Source organism: Cryptomeria japonica, chromosome 11 (genome assembly GCF_030272615.1).
Source record: "Cryptomeria japonica chromosome 11, Sugi_1.0, whole genome shotgun sequence".
NCBI classification, from domain to species: Eukaryota; Viridiplantae; Streptophyta; class Pinopsida; order Cupressales; family Cupressaceae; genus Cryptomeria; species Cryptomeria japonica.
In genome coordinates this window covers 372079396-372097676 of record NC_081415.1, presented here as the reverse complement: position 1 = coordinate 372097676, position 18281 = coordinate 372079396, and the positions used below count along the sequence as shown (strand labels likewise).

General features: G+C 39.5%; 1 protein-coding gene across 1 annotated transcript; it reads left to right on the top strand.

Moving 5' to 3' along the window:
- Nucleotides 1-6442: 6442 nt before the first annotated feature.
- LOC131069463 (uncharacterized) lies at nucleotides 6443-7159 on the top strand. The gene is made up of 2 exons (XM_058004889.2): nucleotides 6443-6745; nucleotides 6974-7159. Exons 1-2 carry the CDS (start codon nucleotides 6443-6445, stop codon nucleotides 7157-7159), a joined length of 489 nt encoding a protein of 162 aa, XP_057860872.2.
- The last annotated feature ends 11122 nt before the right edge of the window (nucleotides 7160-18281 follow it).

Below are 18281 nucleotides of genomic sequence, written 5' to 3'. Positions count from 1 at the left end.
ACCTCAGATGTCAGTTTGTCAATAGTCACTCTCCAATACAACAAATCCCCAAATCTCCACTCGCTGGTCAGTGGATAAGCGAACACCCTAGGTCGCTCGCTCGCTATACTCAGTGGATAGCCGACGGGCCTGGTGCATGTGAAGTGCTCTAAGATCCACACCTGCAGAAGTGTTCATGTCATCAAACTACAACCCTGTCCGAATACATACTCCTCAAGGTCGTGATAGAGATGTGCAAGCATACTCCGACCCCATGCATAAACTCTCCTATGTCTCTCCATCCCTCTGATACACCATGTGAGGCCCCCATGCATGTGTGTCCCTCGCCCATTAGGGCAGACGGCTAGTGCTATGATGGCTATCATGAGGCATCTCAGAAGTGGTATCTCTCCTGTAGGATGTAAGAGCCAGCTGACCATGATACGACCTCTCGTCTCGCTCGGCATGACTCTCCCTATGCAGTACATCTGCTCCCTCTGATGATCCTCTGCTACCCGATCAGTCGCATATGTGACTGCCGCTCCTCTGATAGGAAGACGCAGTATACGGTACACATCCTCGAGTGTGACTGTCAGCTCTCCTACCGGAAGGTGAAAGGTACAGGTGTCAGGATCCCATCTCTCCATCAGTGCCATCAGCATCGCAGGATGAAATCGAATGGCCGGCATAAGAATCATGTACCACAATCCTACTATCGATAGGGTGTCTCTCTCTGACTGAGTCAGCCGTGGAATCTGGTCTCGCAAAGTGCGAAGGATGTGTCCCGCTGTATGCTCTCTCATGTACGGGAGACCCTGCAAAACGAAAACATGACCAAAATCAGTACTCAATCATCGAAATCGCAAATGCAAACTGTTGAACATTGAATGCTTGCCTTGTAACCCCTCGCCAGGCCCTGATTGGGGACCATGGCGCCCTGAGGGGACCATGGCGCCCTGTCAGGGACCATGGCGCCCTGCAGGGACCATGGCGCCCCTGTCAGGGACCATGGTGCCCTGGGGGGACCAGGGCGCCCCTCAGGGACCATGGCGCCCTAGGTGGGCCCCAGTCGGCATTCAAGGTCCGCATTTGATCATGGAAAAGTCAAACATGCGAGAAATCAAAAGTCAAATGTTCAGTCAACTCACCTCGTCCAGTGGCTCGTCGTCGATCACGGCCTAGCGCAGGATCTCGATCCTCGTGGGATGCTCCGGTCGTCGTGAAGGCATGATGACTAGGTGGGCTCCGCTGCACTGAATAGTATCCTGAAATTGGCAAAGTGACGAATACAAGTGTCACTTTCGAAGTATATACTCTCGTTTGTCTATTCTTACTTCTCGAAACCCTAATTTTTCCCCTATCATTCATTTTATCATAACTTGGGTTTGGGAGATGTGACTTTCGAGCCGTTTGTTGCGTTGGAATCGTATTTTCCTTCTCCTACTCTCGAGATGTTCCAAAAAGTGCTCTGATGAAGCCTATTTAGTGAACACCCCTCATCAACACTCTATTACACAATTTGTCGCAAGTAAACATGCTACCCTGTTTCACCTCCCTAAATAAGCAAGTCGAAACAGGGGGGGGCATATAGCTACTCACAGATTTCATCACTTTCCCTAGTAAGCATTAGGTGATTTTGTGATCTAACGTTTGTTTTGTAGGGTGCAGTTCCTAACTGTGTACTGCAGATACCGCTGGGGGCTTCGTCCGACGACTTATGGATATATCCTTTTTTTTCAAATGATGTTTACTTTTCTGTACTTTAGCTTGCATATGCACGTAGTACTCATATGACCGCTAAAGTGGGGGCTAAATGTAGCGTCGTAAATTGTACGCACTCGCTAGGGTGGTACAATTTCACACCTAGTTTAGCACCCGCCTTAGCGCATTTTGCATTCTGCATTGCATTTCTCCTTAAGCACTTAATTAATCAAATTAATTAGCTCTAAGGTCCCTATTTCATCATTCTCTACATCATAAAGTTGGGCCCTTTCACTAAAGCGTGCCCTTCGCATTTTATTCCTCCAATACATCACTTAATCAAAAACCCTAATTAAGTCCTATTTCGAACTTGGGGGCTTGGTTTCGGGGTCTAAACATCTCGAAATCACCTATAACTTTGGGATTCTCTCTAAAATCATCATATCCGACGGCCTGAAAATTTGGTGAAAAGTTGTTGGAACCATGGCGCCCGTGCAACATGGTCCTGGACATTTTTCTCGAAATTTTGGGAGCATGATCCAATCATAAAATAAAGCTTAACCCCAAGAAATTGGCGGGATATTCAATCTCTAGGTCGGCCAAAATACGAATTTACGACCTAGGGTTTCATACATAAAAGCTCTCTTTCCTCATTGGAAGGGATCGGATTTTTGTTTCCAAGAACGGGATATGCAGCGAAAGAGCAGATCTTTGAAGACTTCAACAACACTCAACATCATTCTATCAAGCATCTATCAAATCCATTCATTCATCCAATTAGGGCTTGGAAGACATTGAAGAACAATAGGAGATTACCGACTGAAGATTGGCTTGTACTCCTCCCTTGAGGGTTGGGTATGATTTCATATTGTTTTCATGTCCTTACATAAGCTTTGATATATCATTTATTCATGCTTTAGATCACATTGCATCTTGATTTATAGCATTTACAAGCAATTAGGGTTTACTTTCTAGGTTGCTCTAGTTTGCTTTCTTGCATTTTGGACCTTGCACACACACTAGGTCTGCACACACAATACATTTTACAAAACAACTTGGCTATTCGTGGAGGTGGAAATCACCAAAGCGGGGGTTTGACTAAGGCAAAACCCTATATAGCCGCCCTTCCCCCTTTTCAGATATTATTGCAGGTTTCGGGATTCGGACGACGTCGCAGGACACAGATCCGGAAAGAGGAGACTGAGATAGAACCCTGTGTAAAATTGCAGCTCAAAAGACCAGGACAGGGGCGCTGGGCGCCCTGGTCCCTGGGACAGAGGCGTTGGGCGCCCTGGTCCTCCGGACAGACAGCTTTCCGACAGTTTCCAGACAGTGTTTCAGGGTGCAAAATAGTGGTTTCCGGTGCAGTTTTCAGGACAGTGGCACCCGCGCCCCCGTCCCGAACATTTTCAGTCTGATTTCGACTCCAGGTACATATCTGCATTCTTATTTTATCCTTACATTTACAGCTGTTCATTGTTTAGTCTCAATTCTGCAATCTTGTTATTAGTTCATACTTGCATTTTGGGATTAGGGTTTGAACTTGTATCATTTTAGCTTTCAATTTCAACAAGGGAATAGAAATCCTAATAGATATCCCGTGGCTCTCTCTTTCACCAAAAGAAGTAGCCAATTGTGCGATATCTCTAGGCTCTTTCGTATTCCGTAATGTGTGTCAAAAGGTAGGATTAGGGCATGATTAACCTAGTCTCACTTTTTCCCCTACACAGAAGCTTATTTGTGAGTCGGATTCTTAGATTGTTGTGGACATGTTGAACAAACATAATTTGAATGATTTGAGTTGACAATTAGCTTTTGTGGTCAGATAGATTTTACAAATGTGTAATACATAGGAATTTGTCTCCTTTTGTCATATTCCCAGGGAGTGGAATAGAGTGGTTGGTTGTTTGGCCAAGTGGGCTTCAGAGCATGTTGATGGTTGGGATTTTAGTGGAAGAGATGATCTAGCTCCTAATTATCTTGAAACTTTAGACAAGTTAATGCTAGAAGATAGGATGATGTAAGAGCACCCAGTGGTGTAGTATCAATTTCCCTTTTATGTTTGTTTCCTTTTCATTGTTATTTTTGAAGCCCTTTGAGGCTCCAGATGAGCTTGGTTTTTGGTGTAATTTCAAAGTGGTTGGCCTTTGGCCCTAATTTATGCCACATCATCTTTCTAAGGGCTTTCCGAAAAGGTATTATCATTAGAAATCTGACGGTCGGATCTAATGCTATGGTCACTTGGCTTTGTAGTGGTGGTGCCGGTGGTTCTTTTTGGATCCTTTTAGTTTTGGTTGTTGTCTTGGTGGGCCTAAGGCCTGATCTTTGTATTTCTATGATTTCTGAATAAATCTTAACCCCTTTTTTCAAAAAAATAAAATACTTAGAAAAGGGTTGAATGATTAGATGAATAGAGATAGAAATTGAAAATGGAATTTATTTAAATAATAAAGATTATTTAAATTGAGGATTAAAAATCACAATTAATTAAATAATAAATATTTAATTAACATTAGAAAATGGTTTAAATGATTAAACGATGATAGAATTGAAATAGAAATAATTAGTAAGATGATGAGGAAATATGAAATTAGAAGAATAAGATTAATTAGATTAATTAAATAATTAAAGAATTATTTAACTAATTTAGACAAATAATTAGTACATGATCAATGAGACATTTTTAGGTGTCTACATTTGTCCCTCTTTGAGACAATGTCAGAACGAATTTGTTTCAAAGAAAATGAAAAATTTCCTGCCCCAGTATGCCTTTAACACTGTATAGTGTAAATATGCCCCCTCGGAAAAGGTAGTAAAAAAAATCAGAAATTGAGACCATATATTCAATATCAATATAATGAGCAATCTGTGAAGTTTCGTGCAATTTTGAGATCATTTGAGTAGCCTACAAGTTGTTTGAAGTTCACGGGGACCACGGGCGTCAGAGTGGGAAAAAGCCTAATTTTGAGCTATAAATAGAGAGATTGGCCTTTCATTTGCTCATTTGCATTGTGTTGAGTACTTGGAGATTCTTGCGAGTCTTTTGCTTTCCTGCGAGTATTTGATCATCATGCCTGGCTATAGGGCACCAGTGCACTTGTCTGACCGAGTATGTTTTTACCAGAGATCTCCGGGGACTGACGACATGCTATGTTTCCAATTTTTTTGCTTAATTTTTTGCCTGTTTTGTAATTTAAAAAAAAAAATTCCAAAGAAGTAACTTTTAATCATCACGCATATGCCTATTGATTTTCACGCATATGCCATAAGTGTCACATAAACGCCTTAAGTGTACCGCAAGATTTTAAGTGTTACACATAGGTTGTAGTTGTCACGCATACGTTTATCTGTTTACGCATTAGCTCATATGTTCACGCATACATGTTAAATGTCACGCATAAGCATTAAATGTAACACATTAGTGTAAAATGCAACACATAAGTGTTAAACATTACGCATTCATTGTAAATTGAAGTTTTTTTTTGTTTTTTTTTGGTCATGCATATGATCATTTTTTTTATCGCGTTATCCAATATCTGACAATTTCAATATTTTTTCAGTGCAGGAGAATATTGGAGTGTTATACTGTCGACAAAGTAGACCTAGTGGACTTGATCTTCGATCCGGGTTACTTGAGGAGATTGCACATATCCGACATTTGAGATTATATCATGTTTGACATTTGCCAGAGATTACGGCCAACAACGCTTTGATTACAGCGTTAGTGGAGCGGTGGCATTCCGAGACATGTACCTTCCATCTTCCTACTGGTGAGGTGTCCATTACTTTAGAGGATGTTTGGCGTATACTGCATATTCCCATCCATGGTGTGAGAGTTGTATATGATCATGACGATGGCGTTGTTGGACTATGTTCCCTTTTTGAGTGTGAGGAGCAGGATTTATAGATCAGTGGTCAATATGATATCCCTTAGGCTCACTTGGACTATGATGATCTTACTATAGTATTGTGCAGTATCGTAGGTGGTTTGTTGATTCCTGACAGATGAGGCCATGGCTTTCTAGTTGGATGGGGCAGAGTGCTCCATGATATGATTGTTCATCGTTGAGTATATGCTTGGGGTCCTTGTCTATTACCCATGGGTTATTATCAGATGCACAACATTGTATACTTGGGATACCGATCGATCAGTTGTGGTGTGACATTGCTCTAGACTCGGGCTTGGGAGCACATTTCTATCTCGAGGCTAGTTATTCATGTTGACTTGTAGCCTGAGGAGCCATATGCGTATAGATATACACCTAGTATTAGACACAGGGGTTCAGGTAACACCTTGCATTGGAGACATTAGCATGATATCTTGCAGCATTTTATTTGGAGACCATATTTAGATTGCCCTGGTTGGGCAGATGATGCACAACACTTACCTTTCTGCAGACAACAGAGATATCTTATTGGGAGGACCGTTGAGATGTAGAGGACTATTGAGATGTCTCTTCCAAGATGGGTACTCAGACAGTTTGGGGAGGTACATGTGATACATGTTGTTACAACGTACTTTGCTTGTGTTTCTTGTAAGGTTTCTGATTAGGGAGTGTGCATATAGCCACATGTGGTGGCTATCAAGTTTGATGCTCTTCAATCATTATCATGGGGTTGGAATGCAGGTGTAGCAGATCCAGGGACTACTCCTAAGTATGATGCATGGTGGGCCAGACATAGGCCTATTCCACTGTCTGATTCAACTGTTCTGATCATAGCACAATAGATATGACATCCTAGACAGCGAGTGCGGATTGACATGGGGGAGAGGACGGGAGATGACAGAGGAGAGGAGGGAAGAGGGGAAGAGGAGGGAAGACAAGTAGATGAGGGGGAGGAGGAGGATGTAGACATTGGTGGAGACATCGAGTCTATGAGCAGTGGAGATGATGATGATGATTCCTCAGAGTCATCGAGCAGGGACGGGGATGATGATGATGATATGCTGGAGCTAGAGGATGTTCTTGCTACAGAGGGGGCAAGAGGAGGACAAGGTGGTGATGGAGATGATGATGATGATCCACAGATTCTCAGAGCACGGATTCAGAGTCTAGAGGACGAGGTTGCCAGACTTAGGCGTCGATGAGATGTTGAGCAGGAGGCATTCTGCAGAAACTATGGTGCATTAGAGACCAAGAGAGATCGTCTCCAAAGGGAGAGAGATGAAGTAGTTAGATGGTCGCAGATGGTTCAGGATGCTTATGATCAGCATTTTGCTCCAGGTACCGATGCATGCAGACAGTCTGACAGACTCTATTATGGTATACAGGAGGCTTTTTATTATCTGTAGCTCTACCATGAGGATGTACCTGAGGGACAGAGAGCTCATAGCTTTAGTAAGGTTAGAGGTCATTCTAGTTCTAGTAGGAATTCTACACAGAGGACCAGCAGTGGTGGTGTCATGGGTCCACCTCGACATCTTGGGGAAGGATCTAGCAGGAAGGATCCACCTGTTGACAAAGGCAATGTGGGTTGATACATTGAGATCATGTTATCTAAGCCTTCGGGCCTATTTTATGATTATTGTATTCGGACACATTACCATTTTTGAGTTATATATATAATATGCAATTTTTTGGCGATGATCTACTATGCTTTGTTTTCCATGTATGTTGTATGATACTATGTGTTATGTGATGCATGTCTATATGATTTATAAATGATTGTTTATGAATGCAATGGTTTCTACATGATTTATAATGTGATGATTAATGAATGGTTTAATGATTTCTACATGATATATGATATGAATGCAATTAATACTATAGAAATGGAATTTAAACTATATGAATGCAACTTAAAACTATATGGATGCAACTTATGTTTTTGTATGATAATGCCAGAATATTATTTTAACTCAGATGTACCTTGAATAAATGTTAGTAAGATGAAAGAAAGAAGAGATTGATGAAAGAATAATGTTAGATGACAAAAAATGATTTAGAAAGATATGAGAAATCAGCAAACTATCAATAAACAGATGAGATGAGAATGAGAATGATTGATTCACGAACCTATGTCATTATTTATTGTGCAATATATATTCATCACTAAGCCTTATTATTGAACAATGGAGCTTAGCACATCAGGGTATAAGGAACCAAGATGTAAAGATATCTCATTGAAGAAATAAACACATAGCAGACAAGGAGTGAAACCCTCCATTCTGGGAAATAATCTAGGGGTCGAGGTATGTGTGACATTCACAAGCTGAATGCTCCTATCACAGGCACCAACTAGAGTAATTTCCCTAGAACTTCATTGGTTCACACTACAAACAATAAACAAAGAAAAAGATAATACCCATCATGGCTCCTCTAGTCACTTGTGGACATCCTTGAGTAGCATAGGAACACGATCTGTCGCCAATGATAAAAGATAAAGACCAACTCGGACAAAATTCAACAACTATACCGATCTTGTGCCTTTGTTCTTAGTTGCTTGATGTGATAGTTGATAATGTCTGATCTCAGAAAGTTGTCGACCTCGTTTAAGACTGACCTGTCTGATTTTGAGTGTATCCGTTCCTGTTTAAGACAAGATAATGATCACTTGATATGGATATGATACGATTGATAAGACAGTTTGATCAGTTGATTGCAGATGTTTGACTGGATAGTTGTATCCTTTGTTAAGTTCGTGTGAAGCATTTGCTAGATATCTGCTAGGGTATTTGATTCTTGCAAGACATTTTATTGCAAGTTTTTTGATTGATTTTTTTATTGTTTTTGGGATTTTGTGGATTAATATTTGAATGTTTTTGGTTGATTTTTTCAGGACTTTATATGATGTTTTATGGTTTTTTTAGGACTTTTTTTTAATGTTTTTGGTTTTTTTTGTTTCATTGTTTTTGGATTGATTTTTTCAAGACATTATATGATGTTTTTGGTATTTTTTATTGTTTTTGGATTTTATTATTTTCATTGTTTTTAGATTTTTTGTTTTCCACTATTTTTGGATTTTTCGTTTTTCACTGTTTTTGAATTTTTTTGTTTTTCACTATTTTTGAATTTTTTTGTTTTTCACTATTTTTGGATTTTTTTGTTAGGATAGTATATGCTTTTTAGGAATTTTTCAGGACTTTATATGGTTTTTATGAATTTTTCAAGACTTTATATGATTTTTATGGTTTTTTTCATAGCTTTTTACAATTTTTTGGGATTTTTTCAGTTATGCCCCCAGTGTGCAAACCTATATGACATGATGATCTGCAAAATGCATGTGGAGACAATGAATTTTTGACATGACCTATGTTAATGCAATATGCATGATGAAGATGCATTTCCTATTCGAACAAGGATGACTGTGTTTGTTTAGCATTTTGTAATACACCAATTGAATTGGAGGTGCAAAACATTTCATAGATAAGCGGTCAATCAATCCTTAAGGTCCCTTGGAACATCCAAATTAACACACTTAGTGACTAGGATTTACAAATGGAGACGCGGAAAAATTCCCCATTGGTTCTTGAAACTTTGATCTTCTTTTGCCCATGTGTGTGCAAATGAATTAATTCCTGCTCTTGTGCTCACTAAAGATCCTTAGCATCCTATATGACTAGCTCCATGAATTATCCTAACTTCAAAAGGATCCCAAATAGAACCTCGCTGCCAACAAGCTTTTAGAGCTCCGACAAGGTTATAGTCTGTAATTTCTCGAATATTACTCTGTTGTCGACAGTCGTTCATAGCCCTGATGGAGTTACTCTCATGTTCCCATAGTCAAGTTTTTTTGTCAGACTTTATATGCGCGATATTTCAGTTATATATCATTTCTCTTTTGCCTTGAGATGAATATTTGGCATATCACTGTTTCTTTTTATTTTCTTGCCTTGACTTGTAAGTAATGAAACCTACTTGGGTGTGACAATTACATCAGCGTTGAAGTAAAATTTTAGATCTCTCACTGGTCATATGATCAACTAGGTGTCTCGAATGAATTAGAGTTTTTTTTAATGTGTTTGAGATATAGAAATTGATAGATTTTGGGTTAACAAGTCTCAAATAGTGAAATCAATACCCAACCATAAGTAAAGCATTGTCACGGGGTAATTTTGAAAATGTATGACCTTAGGATCTCAAAGACTTCATGTCTAAATATCTAAAAAATGAGACGACTCTTATTTCTCTTGAATGCAAACAGGTGATAAACTTGGACGATTGCCTTGTTTTATTGATGTTGATATATGCCAATGCAAAAATTTTATGAATGTGATGCATTTGAAAAAGAAACTATATGTGATGCAATGCTTTGAAGAAAATGAGATGTAATGCGGAAAGAAAAACCTAAACTAACCCAACCCTTAGATATAATATAATTTAAGGTGCATGTTGTTCATAGGGTCAGGGAGTGGATCTCCCTCCATGGTAGCCAAATTGTATGCTCCATTTCCTATAACCCTTGTGTAGTCACATAAATCTGTCCAATTTAATTAATGAATATTTTCTATTTATTTGATTAAAAATCCACTAGCCAACATTTAATTAATTCATCACTCTTGGAAACAACCTCGCATAGTAAATCCTTTGAGCTGCTATAGAAATCAGGTGTGAGCGAAAGTTGTATCCTTGGGTATAGTTGTTCCTACAGTGTAACTTGCTAAAAGGACAAATGGTCCCCACCACAAGTTACAAGGCTCTTAAGTGAGTCACTGCAGAATGAACTTATTTCCAAAGACATCAAAAATTACTAAACACCTTTATGTAGTAGCCCACCCATTCTATTGATTGAGGATATTTGTGATAAATTCAGTGCAAGAGCATAGAAGGTTTTGCTCCCAAGATACTCACCATACATATTTCCTTGAGTAGAAACATAGCTTTTTGAAAGTCTACTTGTAGCTTTATAAAAGTGGTGACTCCCCCATCATAGTGATCATCTATTTGTTATGCTCATGTAAGACTTAGTATATCACATCCTTACCTATCATGGCAATATTCATAAGGTATGTAGTACCAAAGTTGAAGAAATATCAAGATGTGGGCTGAAATTATCGCAACTAGCTATTTGACCTTAGGGATAAAGTGTGTTTGAAGTGTCTTCATTTTATGTCAAGACCAGTGATAAACTGAGCCGACTTCAGGATATTTGTAAAAACATACTCAAAAACATTTGGAAAAAGGGTCAAAAATTCCAAAGATTGGATTGATTTAGACCCACACTTATTTGTGCCTTTTGAGGCAACATTCTTGTGTTTGTATGCTTTCTTTGTTTTCTTGTCAAAGAAAAATCAAAAATCAATTCCAAAACAAGTATTCATCCAACACAAACATTTTCAAATACCAACAAAGATCAAAAAACAAAGTGCAACAACAAAGTATCAAACTATATCACCATTCTTCATATTTTGAGAAGGAAGAATCTTCATCAAAATATAAACTTGAAGGAAAGACCATTGAGCTCAAAGGCTTTCATCAAAAAAAGGAGATTTTTCTATCTCAATAGATAAATATTTGTCTCACATAGAACCTTCTTATGTCACATGCATCTATATCTTCAAGGAAAATCTAACGAATTTGATCAAGAGTCTTTAAACCACAGAGCTTTTACTCAATATAGAGCTTTGAGCTATCATCAAAACAAGGGAGGCAAAATCAATCCTACCTTCTTTCCAGACATTTGCATCACACATAAATCAGGTAGGGAAGAACCACCAACCCTCGAACAATAAGAGGAAGAATTTGTCCCATTTGTGACACAAAGTTTCTATTGAAGTTAACATTCCATCCATTCTCACATTTCACACATCATCAATCCATTTCAACACTTAAAGCATAAAGAGGTCTTGTCCTAGGTTCTTTTTCGTAATTTTTTGAATCAAACACAACACATCACTTTTTAGAGTGTCTCTACATCTAGGGTAAACTCATCCTAAGAGACATTTCTACGCAGGTTAAAACTAGTCTATGAGTGCATCCTCTCATTACTAGGTAGTTGGGTCTGTAACACATCTCAGGCCTCTCTAAACCTTATCATATCAAACATTGTCAACAAACACAACAAGAAATTCATAGAAGGACTTTGGTAACATCTACCTTTAGTGTTAGAGATCCATATGCTAAACACTTCACCACACATTTATCTCTCATTTCATCATCAACTCATCATCATTTTCATCAAACTTCAACAAAAACTTTCAAACAAAATGGTTCAAACCAGATCAAGGACTAGACAACAAGAAATTGAAGAGGAAGAAGAGGAAAATCTCAATGAATTCGAAGAAGCTCTTGGAGGAAATGCAAATGATGAAAATCCTCATACTCCCACTCCTGAAGCAATCAAAAGAGCACAACACAACCCCCTCTTCAATCGACTTTTTGACAAAATCCTCAGGAGCAACGCTGATGCTCACTTTTTAAGACTTGCCCAAGAGGGAACCAAATTACCCTCTAATTTATAATCAAGATGGAAGAGGTCGAGATCACATCAAATACAACCTTCATCAAGGAAATCCCCCACCTCCGCCACCTCCAAATGACATTGACATGTTGCGGCAACAAGTTGAAAATCTCGCCCAACAATTCCACAATGGTGTGAAAAAAAACCAATTTTCACTTAATGATATTTGTCCCTATCCCTTTGATAGGACTCTACATATGCCACCTTTTCCATGAGGGTTTGAAACACCTAAGTTCGAAAAATATCGAGGAAAAGGAGACCCTCAGGATCATGTTAGATAATTTCACTCTGCTTGCCTAGAAGTGGCATATGAAGACACATACCTAATGCGTCTTTTTCCTCAGAGTTTGGCAGGGACAACCACGCAATGGTTTTCCGGACTCATGGATGACATTAGGACGTTTGAAGAACTGGTCTAGAAGTTCATTGCACATTATTCTCATAACATAGAGTGCGATGTCACCATGGCAGACCTATGCAACACCAAGAAACAACTAGGGGAGTTATTTTTAGCTTTCCTACAATGATGGAGACAAATTTCTAGCAGACATTCTCTTCAGCTATCTGAAAAAGAGCTAGTGGAAACAGTAATTTCCAACTTCAATGAAGAAATGGAATTTCATTTAGACATGAAAGGCACAGAGTCTTTTAATGACATGATCACACAGGGTTTAAAATGTGAATGGGCCCTCATCAAAAAGGGGCTTATCAAAATATACAATGAACCCAAAGATGCCCCTCGCTCATGCTTCAACAGTGATAAACCTAACTTCTGGAATAAAAACAAAAACATCGTCAATGATGGGGTTGTAGATGCAAGAACCATCAAGAGTGCATAACCCGTGGTCCAATTTATGGGGAAAAAACCCCCTCCTAATACCAACATGGTTCCTCCCCCACCAAATCAAGGACGCAATGTCCAGCAAGAAGAACCAAGGCAAAGACAACAGAATTATAAACCAAAATGTACATACACTCCCTTAGGGGAACCTATTGAAATAGTGTTACATCAATTGGTCTCGTCAAATCTAGTGACCTTACCCAAGACCTCTAATTACGAACCTCAGGTCAAACCTCCATGGTGGAGGGATAATGAACATTGCGAATTCCATCAAGGGAAAGGGCACAAAACAAGTAATTGTCATAGATTGAAACATCTTGTTCAGGATCTTATTGACCGAGGACAGATTGAAATTCAAGGCCATGACCCAAAAACTACCAACAATGATCATCTTATGTTTAAAAATCCACTTCCATCACAAGATCAAAGGGGTCCTTGCACGTCAGGATGAAACATAGATACCAATGATTATACATGAGCTGCTTATAATTACACTATGAATCACCTATATGATATCGATGAAAAAATTGCAACCATTACCATAAAAAATCCAAGCTCTACTTGTAATGTTGTTATGCGGCATATCAAGATCACCATCAAAGCAGCTCCACAAGGCACCACCTCAATCCCAAAGTAGTACAACCTTGTGGAACAGTTAGATAAGACGCTTGCATTTATATCTATCTTAGAGTTATTGCACCTATCCCCATCTCATAAAACAATCTTGGATCAAGCTCTCTAAGAGGCGTTAGTCCCTACAAATTTAAATACAGATCAATTTCAAGCTATGGTTGGTAATCTGAGGTCATCACCATGTCTCATTTTCTCTGAAAGTGACAATACATCCTTCCAGCAACCTCATAACACCTCACTCCATATTGAAGGACTCATCAACCAACACCGAATCAAGCGAGTCTTGATTGATAATGGGGTAGGCTTAGATATTTGTACACTACAATTGGTCACAACATTGGGATATGTAATTGAATCAGTGGATCCCTGCAAAAAGATAACAATCAAAGCCTATGATGATGCAGAGCGTTCATCCAAAGGAGAAGTTGTGCTACCAATCCGAGTGGGCCCAGTGGTGAAGCATATCATATGCCAAGTTTTGGATAATTTGTTGTTAGGAAGACCTTGGATACACGTCATGCAAGTCGTTCCATCCACCTACCATCAGTGTATCAAGTTTCCTCATAACAGTGTAGAAATTACAATTCTGGGAGATGCAAATCCTTTTGCATATTGTCACAATATAAATCATCAACCAGAGATTACTATTCCCAAAAATAGAGAAGCCATCTCATCCACCTCATATGTAAGTCCAACCTCTCTTTCCAGTTCAAACACCACTATACCCAAGAAAGAGAAGCTCAAGATGAAAATAGCAGAGGAAGGTCCTAGGGATTATAATCTCAGCCAACTCTTTTGTGTTAGACAAATGCCTACTTCTCCTAGAACTCATGGTAAACCTCAAAATTTACTTCATACATCACTGGTCAAGCCAACATGCACTTTGACACCTTTCATCCTTGGAAAGAGTCAAGAAGAAGAGACCAGAGATGAGGACTTAGCATAATGGATCTATAAAGATCCTATCACCACGAATATCCCACAAGATAAGCTTCCCACAGATTAATATGGAAAAGGCCTTTTCATTATGCAAAGAATGGGTTATGATGGTCGAAGTGCTTTGGGCACTTGCAAGCAAGGGCAACATGAGCCGATACAGCCAAAATTAAAGCCCAAAGATAAAACAGGATTAGGCTTTCAAAAGGAGATCCTTCCTAAGCTTAGATTCAAAGGGAAACCCAACAAACCTCTATATCAGCCTACTACAACCATAAAGAGGTCACCTTTAATTATATCAGCAGCACCACACACCATAGCAACTACCCCATTGAGGCTAAAAATCCCAGCAAAACCATCCACAACACCAATCATCCCACCCATCAAACAAGCAACCCGATCAGCAACAACAATAACATCAATAGCACCATTAGTAGCAACAACTATATCAAAATTCCCAGTAGTATCAACAACACTAGCAACTCCAACAGAAGTAGCAGAGTCAGCAACACTGATACTCCCCATATCGGATTCACTGATCCCTATAATCCTTCTTGTAGCACTGATCATTTCATCTAAAATGGTACATCAGCCGATCACACCTGCAGTGTTTAACTCAAAGGATATCCCAGTATGGTATAACAACCAGATCTTGGAAAGCAACTCAGAGACTGACTCACATGAGTGGGAATTTGATTCAGTACATCTAAATACTTCAGATGAGGAAGACGCATCACCCCCTTCACCTCACAAAGAAATCCCTGTTTATGGAAAAGTGTAGATTAAAACCTCTTGGGTTCCTCAACTGGAAACACCTTCCACAGACCCTACTTCACATCCTACGCTAGATTCTGACAGGGAGAGTGCCATCAACAACCTTCACCACAACATCTTGAACCTTACTGACACATCTAATGACCTTAACCTAATTGATGAGGTAATGCCCATTATCCATCTTGAACTCATCGAATGGAACCAATCTAATCCCCCATGCCTTGATCACTTCCAAAATGATGAGGTGATCATTGACTTTTTGGAACTATGGGATAACATACCAAGCGAGGATCACAAAGATGGATTCACCATAGAACTTAATAGTGTAGCATACTTTGGGGAAGATGCCAAACCTTTCAGTTGCAACAATATAAAACATGGATCTTCCAGTGAAAGCCACACCGTGGCACTGTTTGATCCCACAAAAGTAAAAAGAAAGAGTGTATCCAATGGTGAAAACCTCTCCGAGGCACCTGAGGATGAAAGGTTTGACATTCTCCCCTCTAGTACATAGCAGGAACGATCAATGATTCTCACTTAGGAAATAAAATAATACAACGTGGGGACTTCTAAGACTCCTCACCTCATACATCTGGCATCTCTTTTAACTCCAGAGGAACCTAAGTTGGTCGAATTCTTCAAAAAGTGTCAGATCAACTTTGCATGGTCATATGCAGACATGCCTAGTCTTGATCCTGATTTAGTCATGCATCACCTCACCGTAGCAGAAGGAGCTAAGCCTATCAAGCAGAAACTTCGCAAGATGCATCCCCAGATTGTAGTATTAGTCAAAGAAGAACTTAAGAAACTCCTAGATGTTGGTTTTTTTAGACCAATTGATTATGCAGATTGGATCTCCAACATTGTGCCTATCAGTAAACCAAATGGGGTCATCCATATCTGTACTGACATTAGAGATCTGAGCAAGTCATGTCCTAAAGATGATTTCCCCCTACCCAACACCGACATAATAGTGGACCTAACAGTAGGACATGCCATGCTTTCACTCATGGATGGCTTTTCAGGGTACAATCAGATAAAGATCGCACTAGAGGATCAACATAAGACAACCTTCACATTTCCATGGGGAACATACTGTTGGAATGTAATGCCTTTTGGTCTAAAGAATGCAGGAGAAACCTATCAATGAGCAATGACCACCATATTTCATGATATGATGCATACCATAATGGAAGATTATGTTAATGACTTATTGGCAAAATCACTCACAAGAGGGTCGTCTAGACATATTAGGGAAAATCTTTGATAGACTGGAACAATATCATGTTCGCCTCAACCTAAAGAAATGTGTCTTTGGAGTAACCTTAGGGAAGATTCTAAGATGCATTGTCTCAAGCAAAGGCGTTAAGGTCGATCCTGCAAAGGTCAAAGCAATCATGGACATGCCATCTCCATGCAACATCAATCAGCTAAGGACATTACAAGGGCAACTACAATCCATCCAAAGATTCACTGCACAACTGGCAGATAAGTGTCACTCCTTTACACACTTATTGCACAAGAACAACCACTTTCAATGTGATACCAAATGCCAGCAAGCATTCCAGATGCTTAAAGACTATCTCATGAATACACCATTGCTGAACCCACCAGATCTGAGTAGACCTCTATTGCTCTATATTTCAGCAACTCATACAGCATTGGGAGTGCTACTGGCTCAACACAATTCAGAAGGGAAAGAGTGTCTTGTTTACTACATCTCTCGCACACTGGTCGGCTATGAACTCAATTACACACCTATTGAGCGAGCTTGCTTGGTAGTAATCTTGGCAGCCACTAAACTGAGGCACTATCTATTAACACATAAAGTACAACTCATTGCCAAAATCAATCCACTAAAGTACTTACTCAGCAAAGTAGCATTGACAGGCCGCTTGGCCAAATGGGTGATGATTCTCAGTTAATTTGACATCAAGTATGTGGATCATAAGGCTATCAAGAGTCAAGTTATTGCAGATCAGTTGGCCGATGCACCACTCATAGGCGATCATCCTCTCATTTCCAATTTTCCAGATGAAGAGATATTCATGATCACAGCAGCACAACCATGGAAACTATACTTTGATGGTTCATACACTAGGCATGGCTCGGGGGCAGGCATTTTGTTTATCACACCTCAAGGTGATAGCATCCTGAAGTCTTACAGGCTCACATTTCCATGCACAAACAACATAGCTGAGTATGAGGCCTTGATCATAGGACTTAGACTAGCCATACAATGAAAATTGAAAGAGTTACAGATCTATGGCGACTCCCAACTAATCATCCGCCAAGTAACAGGTGAATATCAGACGAAGGATGACAAACTCATGTCGTACAAACAAATGGTGGATAGTTTAAAGGCATCATTTAGTACTATCACCTTTGACCAGATACCTAGAGATCAAAATCGAGCTGCTGACACTATGGCTACCATTGCTTCTCTCCTAGATCTTCCTTAGAATCAACACACTACGAGTTCTTGGTAGAAGATCTTTGGATTCCTGCTTATGATATCCCCAAATCTGAGCTGATCTATCACTTTTTTGGTTATGAATCCCCATGGTATGGTGAGTTCTACACCTATCTCTGTGATCACACACTTCCTCCTAACCAATCGAATAACCAACGTAAAACCTTCATTCGCCAAACCGCTCAATATACCATTATTGCTGAAACCCTATACCGACGTAGTCTTGATGGTACTCTCCTTTGATGTTTGGAACAGGATGAGATAACAAAGGCCTTGGAAGAGGTATATGAAGGAATTTGTGGAACTCACACAAGCGGCCCATCCCTAGCAAAGAAGATCATACGCACTGGATACTATTGGTCATCCATGGAAAAAGACTCCTATTATTTTGTCAGAAAATGCAAGAAATGCCAAATTCATGGAGACCTGATACATGCACCAGCATAGGAATTGCAACCAATCACAACACCATGGCCCTTTTGTCAATGGGGACTTGACCTTGTGGGTAAGATTCATCCATCTTCATCCAACAACCACAAATTC

What these genes read in the sequence shown, in the direction of transcription:
- LOC131069463 (XM_058004889.2), top strand. Translation starts at nt 6,443, where the DNA reads ATGGGGGAGAGGACGGGAGATGACAGAGGAGAGGAGGGAAGAGGGGAA. An exon ending in TTCAGAGTCTAGAGGACGAG is followed by an intron (nt 6,746 to 6,973) that starts GTTGCCAGACTT and finishes TATTATCTGTAG; the next exon opens with CTCTACCATGAGGATGTACC.